A 12,548-nucleotide genomic window follows, 5' to 3' on the forward strand; every position below is an offset into this window, starting at 1 on the left:
TTTTATTTTAAAATTTGGGGTTCAGTTTTATTACATAAAAGACTTACATTTTTGAACAATACAACAAAATATTTTTACTCTATGTTATAAAAAGCCACCTGAGAAATAATAAGTCAGACTATTTAAGAAAAACCTTTGTACATCCTCAGAAAAATGTGGCATGTGGAAGATCTACATCATTATATGCTAAATCTACAGTCAAATCGTGATGCGAAAACTAAAGTGTTCCATGTATGCAGTTTTAAAAATTTTACAGAAGAATGCTTTAAAATCTCTAACTTTACCTGGGATAATGTATGTTTTCAACACCAGGACATTCCTGAATACAGGAAGACTACTACTTTTCCTGAATACAGGAATGTCCTGGGGTTAAAAAATTCATATAGTTTTAATATGGCTGTTATAACAAAAATGTAGCTAAGCCAAAAGAAATAACTGAGTTCCTGTTTTGAGGAACACAGCTGTCACTCTAAATTATTCCATAACTTCAGGCTGTGCTGAGCTTGTGGTTGATAATATTTTGACAAATATTTCTGCAATGTCATTTCCTGAACATCCACATAAACCTTCGTGCCAAATGGCACAGAAACCTTTCTTATCTGTAGAACAATGTGCAGTCATGTTGTACATATTAATCTTCCTCTTGTAGAAAAACAACTGACATTAGCACAAGGAAAGGCAATTATGTTTTTTAAGTCAAAGCAAATAACTATTTCATCACTCTTGCAATCTTTTTGTCACTCTTCTCACATGAATGTTTTTTCGGACATTCATCATGTCCGATTTTCATACATCAAGGTAAGTGCTCTGTTTTCCTTCCTAGTCATTTTATATTCTTCACATAAATCGCAGCAATCTGATTTAGAAGCTAAGAAATCCAGATTATATTCATTATTAAAAATTAATCTGTATAGTAAAATTTTTATAGGTTCTCAAGTTTGTTTTGTTTACACAACTGTATATACAAATAAAACATTTTATTAACATTTAATTCTGGATCAAGGCATTCTTTTTTTGTTGTGGCTCTACAGTAATGTGATTCAACTTTACAAGGACTCGATGTGTTGTCTAACAAAATTCTTTGTTGTTTCAGATATTCTGTCTCTTGTCTTCTTACCCCTTTCAATCACTTTCAGGAGTTCCACTTGTTTTGTCTTTGTTAAAGTGAACATTATAAATGGTTTTTTGACTAACTAAAAAAGTTTCTAAAAAGAATGTCTTACAAACTCTAATTCTTTCTTCATTCAAATTAAAAAAAAAAGGAAATACATTTTTTTGGGGGGTTTTCTTTTGATTTTACATTTACGGTTGTGATACACATCGTATTTTTTAGAATACAATGTTTTTTCTCATTTTCAGAAATCAGGTAAAACATCATCATTAAACATTCCCTATCACCTTTGTTGATTTTTTCAAAACAAGTGAATCTACACCCACAATTTCTATGTTTTAATTTTTTCCTGAAGTACTTATGTACTCTTTACCAATTTATCAACTTTCTTTTATAATATTTTTCTTCCATTTGTTAGGGTTTCTGTCTTTTTCTAAGTTTTCTCTTCTCCTTTCCGATTCAGATTCACTGGAGGGGACCAAACTAACAACTTGTGACATGGTACCTTGATTATTATTGGTGTTATTAGTTGAAGAATTGAGACTTACCGCATCAGAAGATAGTAAAGTAGTAGTAATATCTTGAAATGTTGTGCCATCAGAACTTGAACTGTCATCTTCAAACAATCGCCTGTTTAATGCCACCTTTCCCACATTTAACTTCCTTCACAAGAATATATTCTTCACTGCTATTATTATAATCTGAAAAACTACATTCAGAAAGATCATTATCTAACTATGATTGAATTAATTTTGCACTCACTGTAATACAATTTACTTGTGACACATATGTACTTCTCAAACATAACCTCATCACTGTTCTGCTAACAACAATGGCAAACCGATTACTAACTAAGCACATAGAACCACTCTCACTTATTGTCAACCTTTGCAGATAAAACTAAATTTCCGTTACAATTAGTTATAATATAAAAATAAAATAAACTGAAATATTTAAATATAATAATTGATACATTTTTTAATTCCCTTAAAATATTTCCCAAAAGGTTGTATAATAAATTAAAATATTTAAAAATACACGTAAATCTTTACATAATAAGTCAGTTTAAATAATAGAATAAAAATTCATAAAACCTGCAGATACAACCCTCTGGTTCTCATGTTGTGAAATACCTCCTGGAGGGTTAAGTCTGTAGTAAAACAAAGGTTGAAATTATCCCTGCATAAAAAATTTATATGATTTCATAAAAAGTGGAAATCTACTTAAAAAAATAATAGTACATACTTTCTTCATGAATATTACATCAACTTCTCTCAATAAAACAAGAAAAAAACAGTACTTATAAATTATTAGCAAAATATAAATATAGCAAGGTACTAAAATTATAAATGATTTGCGTGTCATTTTCTGCCCTTTCTTGCTAAAAATATATGAGAATGGAGGTATTCCAAAATGCGTTAACTACGAATATTAAGTGTGAAAATGCTAGGAGGTTAGAAAATGACACTCAAATCAATTACGATAGTACTAGCAGAAATATAAAATATTGTGAAAATTTTTATTAAAAGTATTAATACACAACACATTTATTTTATATTAAGATAATATATTTTCAATTATTCAACAGTTTTTACATAAATATTCAATAATAATATAACAGTAATGGTAAAATATAAAATATTTTTGAACAGATAAAATTTTTTAATGTTTAAACGATTTGATAAACTAATAAAAATTTACAATCATTGATATTCACTAAGGGTTGCCACTTAATCTACTAAGGAATGAATTAAAAATTATTTCAACATTGAATCTTAATCAAATCTAAGGAACATGAAGTAGTAAACATGAAGTTAGTGTATCAGCATCAAATTAATAATTAATATTTTCATTTAAAAATGAAAATATTATTCTATAGATAAAAAAGGATCTAAAAAAGAGGAACCTTCTCTTTATATGTGCAGAGTAGTAAATGTAAATATTTGATCAGTGCAGAAGGTCAAAGGTTGTCTTTGAGATTAAGAGGTAAACAGCTCTATCCTAGCCAGACCAGTTTATGTTAATGGTTCTTAGTTGCTGTCTCTTGATCACCATTTCATTAATGTCAGCAACCTGTCATGGGTCGGTGATCTAGATATTTAATAAATTCGAGTTTCACTTGTTACACGAGCAAGGAATGAGCCACTTATTCCCAAATCATCAAAAAAATTTAAATACTTATTTAGTATTATTTTTCATACCTACTGTACAACTGTAGCGGATGAAAATTAAAACCACTTAATCTTCATTCTTTACAGGCCTCATTTCACTTGAAATGAAACCTTCCTCCCCATAATCCATTTCAGACAATTACTATAAAATTCCCTTTCCTAAAACCATAATTAAATTTTAAAGCAAGAAAAATTAATGGTGTCTATTTAGCGCAGTAGATATAAAAATAAAAATAATATTTACAAGCTATTAGGCATCCATCATAACAGGCTTTAATTCAACCATTCCTGTCATATTTACCTCTAATTACTGCACATAAAGTTGAAGCCATTGAGTAAACTGGCTCATTAGATTATTTAACATAAAAAATAGTGAGTATAGATTCAATTCATGATGTAATAATAATTAAAGAATAAGATTTCATCACAGCAAATTTTACCTAAACAAATAAAATCAATCACAAGATAAGATAATTCTTATACAGATTAGAATGAAAAATAAATCAACAATTGAAAATCACGAAATTAAGTCAAATACTCATAATCTATTTATTTATCATTTCTCCAATTTGCAGGCGAACACCAATTGTAGAAGTCATTATTTTAATTTTTTATGACAATGATGATATAATGAAAAAATCCTTTGCTGAAAATCAAACCCAGGACTGACTGAATGGAAGCCAGTATCCTGACTGCTAGATTTACAACAAATTGTAAATTTTGTCAGTTAATTAATAAATACAAATTTTCTGATTGCATTTTTAATTTTTTAAATTTGGAAAAGAAATATGTTTATTTTTCTCAAGGTCAGTTTGACTTTCCCAGTAACAACTCAGTTTAAATAATGGTAACCTGATTTGATTAATGATAAGCAGAAGAAAGAGTTCATTTCCCTCAGAATACTACTCAATTTCCAATAATAATTTATACCACAGACTTCACGTACCTTCACTATGTTCTGACTATACAGGAGCTAATATGAATGCGTGCTTTAGGTGTCCACAGTAGAAGCAATATTCTAATTGCAGAAAACAAAACTGATATAAAGTAGTAATCAACTGATATTGTGAAAATAATAGTCACAAAAACTAAGTCAGTCTTATTTCTAAAATAAAAAATTAATACCATTATTAAACTTTTAATACTAAACTAACATAATTTAGTACAGTACCCTTATTTTTTATAAACTTCTTAAGTATAAAAATTATTATTAATATAAATAGGAAATAAAATATCACATAATCTATTAAGAACTAGGTACTGCATTAGATACAACTTAATAATAACAATAAAAAATACAAAAATAATAAATATATTCCTAAAAAACTACATTATTAATTCTACAATATACCTTTCTAAAAATAGAAAACACCACTCTGAACAAACAGAAACTAGAAATTTTATGGCATGTTAATTAAAAAATTTTATTAAATTTATTACATGAAATACTTTAAAGCCCGCTCTGAAAATTGTAATAAAACATAACATTATGCTGTGAAGAAGTATAATTTATTTATAAATAAATCATTAACGGTGTCATTACAAACAATCATTGACTGTATAAAAATTTCATTAAATATTTGTAAATTCTGAATATAATAAAGATAATAATTTTACTTCTCTATCATAGATTGCTACTATTGTTTGCTGCACCACTGTTCTTTTAATTCATAATTTATTTTTTAATCTGAAATTATTTTCTCAATTTCACATGCTTAATTATAAACTTCATATATTGTATCTTCCCTTTAAGTTTTTATTCTATATTTCCTTAGCTGAGAGATCAGGATAATCGGTTCCATAAATAAAACATTAAATGACAAATGAAATCTCTAAAAAAAAAACAAACATTAACCAGATTTTCCAGACTAAAATTAATTACAGTTATTTTATTTACTTATATTAATACAACAGAATGAAATATGTTTATATAAAATTTCACATCTATGAATTATTGGACAGTTTTTACAGGTACAGTAATCTTACTTAAAGTTAAGTATATATTAAAATTAGCAATGAAGATTAATCTATCTCAAATATATTAGGTTAATCATTTTACATTTTAATTAAGCATCACAATAATAAATAAGATCACAACTGTAACAGCTTTATATACTTTTTAAACCCTGGCTAATAAAATCATTTTTCTTTGGCGCCTTACACTGTCTTTGATATTATACCATTAAGATATTTTTACAGCCATATTATATTACTGATTCTGATAATGAATACTCTGTCAATAAAAATCGTCTGTACAATGATTTATAACTCAGGATCATAGATCCTTTTTAAACAAGATGTTGCTACTACTTTAATCTTCAGTTGGATGTAACACCTCATTATTTTGAATTATATCAAATAATATGTATTTCAGATATTATTCAAATCGTTTAGAAAAAATATTACTGTATTTACAATTTTACAAGGTGAGGCATAGAAGATGACTACTTTTGAAGTCAGCAGCAATAGTTTTTTAGGTTGTTTTCTTTTCATTGTATTTGTGTTTTTTAATTTTTTAATAAGAGTAAGTCTAATTTTTTTTATCTGTGATGATTGTTATTAAATTTATTTAAAACTATAGACTTTTGAAATGATAAACTAAACCAAACTTTTTTAAAAAACTTACTTTAAAACACCCTTGTAAATATCTTAAATGACTGTTGCTGCTGTTCTCATTGTTAGGTCACGAGATTTTATTATTGATTTTAATTGGGCAGACATATGCTTTGAAATGTTATTAAGAAATCTGAATTTTTTAATTTAGTATATCATAATTAAATGTTTATATATTTTTTAAGGTTCGATGCAATAAGATTCACTTTTTTATAACATTCTTGAACATAATGAAACATGTAAACATACATAACAACAAAATGAAAGACAGCATTCAAAACAAACGTTTTACAGACATGATTTAACATTCTTTCAGACCGTCTAGTATGGTCTAAGGGCTACTGAAAATGTTTTGAAGAAGTTATTAAAAATGCTGTATTCATAAAATTTAATTTGGTTTGTTATTTTTTAAGTAAAATGAAAGTTCGGCAATCAGTTTAACAACACTGCATGGTGGTTGAATCATGGGACCGGTTCCAATTACAAAATACATAAGAAATAGATTGTTGCAGTAGTTATACAAAAAGGAGTGAACCACTGAATAATGCTCTCATCTCCTAAGATTATTGGATGCATAAAACTACTTTACTGCAATGTCCAATTCGTTAAATAAGACTAGCATACACATTAAATTTATATAACTATAGTCATCACTGAACCTTCATGAACATCTTGTTTTTCATCCTAAAAAATCCAAATTACCTAATAACAAACTGGTTTGAGAAATTAAATCATTAACATTTTTGGCATGAAATGCAGAAGTTAATCTTCACAAAAACATTGATAATAAACACCTGTTTATTAATACAAGGTGAGGTTAATTTATTCACTTCTCAGTTTTTGTTAAAAGTAGAACATTTTTTGTCAAATAAAAATTCAGAATATTCATATGAATGATGATTGTATAAGCGGAAATAAATTTTTGGTATACTGTTAAAGCAGGTGGCATCATAGACTGCCTGTTTTTCCATGAATAAAATAAACACTCAATCTGTTTTTTTGGAAATTGTGAGGAAGTATTTTTTATAAATGACAGGGGAGATCTTTTTCTGTCTTAAAATGATTTCTCTCTTACACCCTTCATATACTTCTCACGAAAAATTTCCACCTACCTACTCTAACAGGTATTAACAAAAATCTTTCCCTAAAAATCCGATATATTCTAATAATATTAATATATATAATGGCAGTAGTCAAAGTGAGCATAATCTTTTTAAAATATATGGTGATTCCTCCTCCTCAAAGATTTTTAATCACACTAACATTAAGATTTTGGATATGGATATTCAATGCCTAAGACATGAGTCACAAAATTTTGCACATTTTTCAGAACATTGACCCAACACACAAAAACTTCTGGGATCGGTAATTTCAAACTTACTGAAGCTTTTTTAGAGGTTTTTTTTTGTTAAAGACTATTGTTTTTAGTAAAGTTTAAAATTACCATATCTGCAGAAGAAATTAATTTCAGATGCTGTGCAATTCATGGCCTCATTTAAAGTTGACATATTGATGATAATTTTTAGACCTCCTAGTTCTTTTGAAACCTTTCTATATAAACTACTGGAAACTATTTTTAAAATTCCTTAAATGTCACAGTGTGTGATGATTTTAATGTTAACTTTCAAAGCAAATCTAGTCTTGTGATGGATGAACTCGAATTGAATTAACAAGTATAAGTATTTTAAACTGCCAGCGAAATAGAATTACAAGGACTTCAGCCACCTGTGTAGACATATGTTTATAAATTTACCATAAGTATTTTCAACCCTTTTGTCCAGATTATCATTTTTCAGATTGTAATTTTCAAATTGCAATAGCATTATTTGCAATGTGCAAAAATGTGCAATGTGCAATTTGCAAAATGTGCAATGAGAAAATGATTACTTTTATTCTTTCAAAAAGGCGATTGATAAAGATTCAATTAGAAATTACGCTAAAGTTTTTTGTATTGCTAAAAGTTGATATGATAGTTTAATATCTAATTGAAACAATCATGTGATTGTTTGTTTTCATACATCTAAATCATGTGGGCAGTTTTCAAGAGTGAAAGCAGATTTGGAAATAAAGTAGGTCAGATAACTTCACCAAAATTAACAAAGAAATCAACTTCTGTTAGCTCAGCCTCATACGGATAGCAAAGAAATTTAAATATTTCTTTTCATCATTTCAAACCACAATACTGATCCATTTTAAATAGAACTATTCAACCTGAACAGGTTCATTGATAAATCAGTATTTTTATTTGGAAAGGTTTGAGCCTTAATTTACAAAATTATAGGCCAATTTCATTGTCTGTTTTTTTTTAAAGAATAGAGTGATTCAGGGCAACAGGATATTTCGAAAATGAAATATTCTATAGAAAAATTATATTACATTAATTTATTTACACAGAAAGTAGTAGGGGTTTTCTATTTTATTTAAATGGAAAAAACATGGTATTTATGAATATAAGAGGGTAAATCAAATATAAACCAGAATTTTTGTTTTATAATTTATTGAAGGAGAATAAAAATATGTACTCACAATATTATTTTTCTACACAATTCCCTCTTTTGAAAACATTTTTTCCAGTGGATAGGTAGCTTTTTGATCCCACTATTGTAAAACGAAGGTGGGCTTGACATCAATCAATTGCGCATGAACGTGTCAACAGCAGCATTGTCTTCAAATTTCTGTCCTCCAAGTGTTTCTTTTAGTGATCCAAACAAATGATAATCGCAGGGCGATAAGACCAGACTGTATGGAGGGTGCTCCAGTGTAGTCCAGAATAAGGATGCGATTTTATCTTGAGTTTGAGCCGTGGTATGGGATCGAGTGTTGTTGTGAAGCAGACATTTCGAATTGGAAATTGATGTCTTTTTTGATGATATGTGAGTTTTGCTTTGCCTAAACGTTGGCAGCAGTATGCAGAATTCATTGTATGACATTCATGGAGAAAATTAACACGCAAAACTCCTTTGAAATCAAAAAAAAATATTGTGGCCAGAATCTTTCCAGCTGACAGTTGAGTTTTTTGGCTTTAATGGGTGCACTTTCTCTCTTTACTTGCCTGTTCTGATTCTGGGAAGTAATGGTCCACCCAAGCTTCACTGCAGCTCATGATTCAATGCAAAAAAAGATTCTCCTTCGGCTTGGTAACGACTCAGCAACCGCTAGCCGATAGAGCTTCTAACCTTGGTTGAGAAGACGAGGGACCTATTGTACTGCCACTTTTTAAATCCAATATTGCCAGTTATTGCCTGAGCACTGCCATGGCTTATTCTGATCTCAGAAGCAATTTCTGCAATTGTTAATCAATGGTCGTTCTCAATAAGGTGACTAACCATGAGAACATTTTTAACAGTAGCACTTGTCCTTGGACATCATTGGTGACTTTCATTTTCAACTAGTTTTTGTCCTTCCTAAAACTACTTATGCCAATCAAACACTGGAGTCTTTTTAAGTGTGTTGTCTCTGAACTGTGCCTGAAGTCTTCGCAATATATTTCGGATGGTTTCACACCCTCTGCCATGAGAAATTTAATAATAATAATATGTTGTGCAATGTGAAATGATACCTCATGCTCCGACATTGTGATACTAACTAGAAAAAATAGTGAGTTTGCTTTCTAAGAGTGGGATCCCCTCCACACATCCCTACCTACAACACTGAGAAGCTACGCATCCCTACGTACAACATTGAGAAGCCATGCCTCGCTCCATTTGCCATGCGTCAACAACAAAAATTCTGGTTTATATTTGATTCACCCTCATATACACAAATCTATTTTTTAAAGAGCACACACTGCAGGTGAGCTTTGACATTCATAGACATTCTTAGAGTACCTAGTGAAACTCTGTGTGATATATGCAAACATTTCAACATGAATTTCAGCAATTGCTGTTTGGATCTTGACTTTTAATTCTTCTATTGTAGTAGGTCAACTACTATACATTTTGATTTTAAGGTGCCTCCCAGAAGAAGAAATTATACAATGACAAATTAGGTAACCTGGGAGAAATGGAATGTTAAAATTCCTCAAAATTAGATGGTTACCGATCAATTAGCCTAGAGCAACCATCAATATTCTTTCTATCAATATTCAGAGTTCTTATCAAATGGTGAAATTTCAAATGTTTTTATTTATTTTGTTAAGGTATAAATTTAACAAAGCTCTTACCTATGATCACAAAAAAGCACAATAAAAATATTAAAAATTAAACTTTCAAATAAAGATAATGAAAAACAAGACCACAAAAATAAAAACCAATAAGTATGCAATCATTTTTTATTTAATATTTGAAAAATGCTGAATGGGCTAGAATATTAATTTAATGAAAATAATATGTTAGTAGTAGAACCAAATGTTTAGAAAAAGGAGACCTATAAAACATTAGCAATTTATGTAGAAAAGGATTGAGGAAAAAAGCTGCATCAATTTTTTAGATCTAAGTAAAAAAAAAGAAGAGATATCTAGGCAAGTTGATCATGTGACTTTTGAACATCTATAAAAATTGGAGAAAATGCATAAATAAATGTAGCCAAAAACTAATTTAAATTATACCTTATGCATTGGTAAAAATAAGTTTGAGATAAAGAAATAGTTATGAAATCATATACAATTATGGGCTCACCTCTCATTTTGATGAAATTTGGAATATATCTTATTTAGGATGAACCATTGTTACAACTGAAATTTCATAAAAATGCCTTTCACCTGAGTTACATCCCTCGTAAATTACACAGTACTATTATCAAAAATTTTGTAATTTAGTACAGTACAAGTGTAATAATGTAATGTTTGTAAGTAATTATGGACCCATCCTAACAATCTGCCAATTTAATATTTAAGTCAATTAGATGAGGTTAGTAAGCGAAGCGAGTGTCAGGATATGCTGATGTCATAAGAAGTTCAGTACACTGAATTGTTATACCTAACTTAACTTTAGCCTTGACCTAAACCTAACTATTCAATTAAATTCTTCTTAAACCAAGTTGCTTACTTTGTAAATAATGTATATTTCAGATTTACCAAAACCTGTTAAGTTAAGCCTTAAGCTTAACCTAACCTAATTTAGTCTTAAATAACTCTAATCTCATTCTTAACTTAATTTCACTGAAACTAAATTATCATCTTTAGCATTCTCCTCAAGCATCATATACAAATAAATTAATTTTCATGAAAAAAGCAATGCTTAGAGTACTTCAGGCATTGTCATTACAGCCGATAACAAATATATACTAAATGCTTGCAATGCCAAATAACTTTAAAAAAATGGAATTTTACAATACTGTAATACTGTAGTAGTAATAATAAAAATTTACATTTTACGAATTCGACAGAGATAATTTTCATTAATTAAATAGAAAACTGCAGACTAATAACTACTTGTTTATCTTAGTAACATAAAACCAATTTTATTACAATTTGATTATTTATAATTTACAACTACTAATTAATTCTAAAAAAAATATTATCTAATCACTAACCATAATTATTTTATTTAATCTTAATTACAATAAACTAACTAATAGTTCTATAAAAAATAAAATACATAATTGCCATTTTATTTTGATATTTTATATATACACATTCATTTTTTTTTCAATTTAACTATCAGTCTTAACAGAAAGACTATAATGAACATAAGGACTTTATTTGATTATCTGCATAATAAAATTTAAGGTACTGAAAAGTTTGATCATTAATCCTTTTTTTACATACATCTATGAAAGTTTTCCCAACGCTGCTCTTTAAATACTGTTAAAGAAAAAAACTTTCTGATCTTTTTTTATAGCCTGTTTCTGGAAATATTTAAATTCAATTGATTAAACAATATTTTCTCTGTTCCCCATTTATCATAAGTAAATAAATCTTTTATAATGGTTGTAATATACATTATATAGATCTCATCAGGAATGGATAGATACCAGACTCTATAGATAAAAAAAGAAACTCTCCTGAACTTGGGTGAATCAAGGGAAACCACGGTAAAAACTGAGAGCAGTATAATAAGATGCACAATTAACATGAAGTAAAAAAGAAAAAATGTTTTAATTTAAAATATAAATTATATTACATATGTGAAGGTAATCAAATTATCAAAATAAATTTATTATTAAATTACAAATTAAATTATTTGTCAATTTACAAAATAAATTACAATTTAGAAGGATTAATAACATTTTAATAATTAACAAAAATTCATTGATAGAATAATCTAGTATTAATGTAAAAGAAAATAATTTTTTTCATTTAAAAGAAATTTATTATTGAACCATTTTATAATGGGGAAAAAATATTACAACAGCAAACAAAATATACTGGAAGTTGCAGATTATATATTTTAGGGAGTAAAATTATAAAGAATGGTGAAAGTAAAATAGAGATTAAAGGGACTACAAGAGCAAGGAGAGTTTCTACACACAAAAACATCTGCTAACATCTATTATAAATATAAAAATAGAATCTTCTTAATATCAGTGTGAAACACTTTATAGTAGTAGTGGATCTTGGACACCAGAATAAATAGAAAGGAAAAGAACTGATGCCTTTGAAATGCAGTGTTAGAGGAAAATTAGTCCTGTAAAAAAACAAACAAACTAGCTTCCAGGTCTGATTAATTTTGTGATCAGGGATTTTCAGAAGACAATGGTTGGAATTTATAAAA

At 28.1% G+C, this 12,548-nt stretch overlaps 1 protein-coding gene across 1 annotated transcript in view; it reads right to left on the bottom strand.

Moving 5' to 3' along the window:
• Positions 1-4,683: 4,683 nt before the first annotated feature.
• LOC142331035 (uncharacterized) overlaps positions 4,684-12,548 on the bottom strand; it is a 160,701-nt gene continuing 152,836 nt past the window's right edge. The window contains exon 22 of the mRNA XM_075376638.1: positions 4,684-5,114. Coding sequence (XP_075232753.1) covers positions 5,095-5,114 — 20 coding nt within the window. The 3' untranslated portion in view covers positions 4,684-5,094. The remainder of the gene's footprint in view (positions 5,115-12,548) is intronic.

Source organism: Lycorma delicatula, chromosome 10 (genome assembly GCF_047948215.1).
Source record: "Lycorma delicatula isolate Av1 chromosome 10, ASM4794821v1, whole genome shotgun sequence".
In the NCBI taxonomy this organism is placed as follows: Eukaryota; Metazoa; Arthropoda; class Insecta; order Hemiptera; family Fulgoridae; genus Lycorma; species Lycorma delicatula.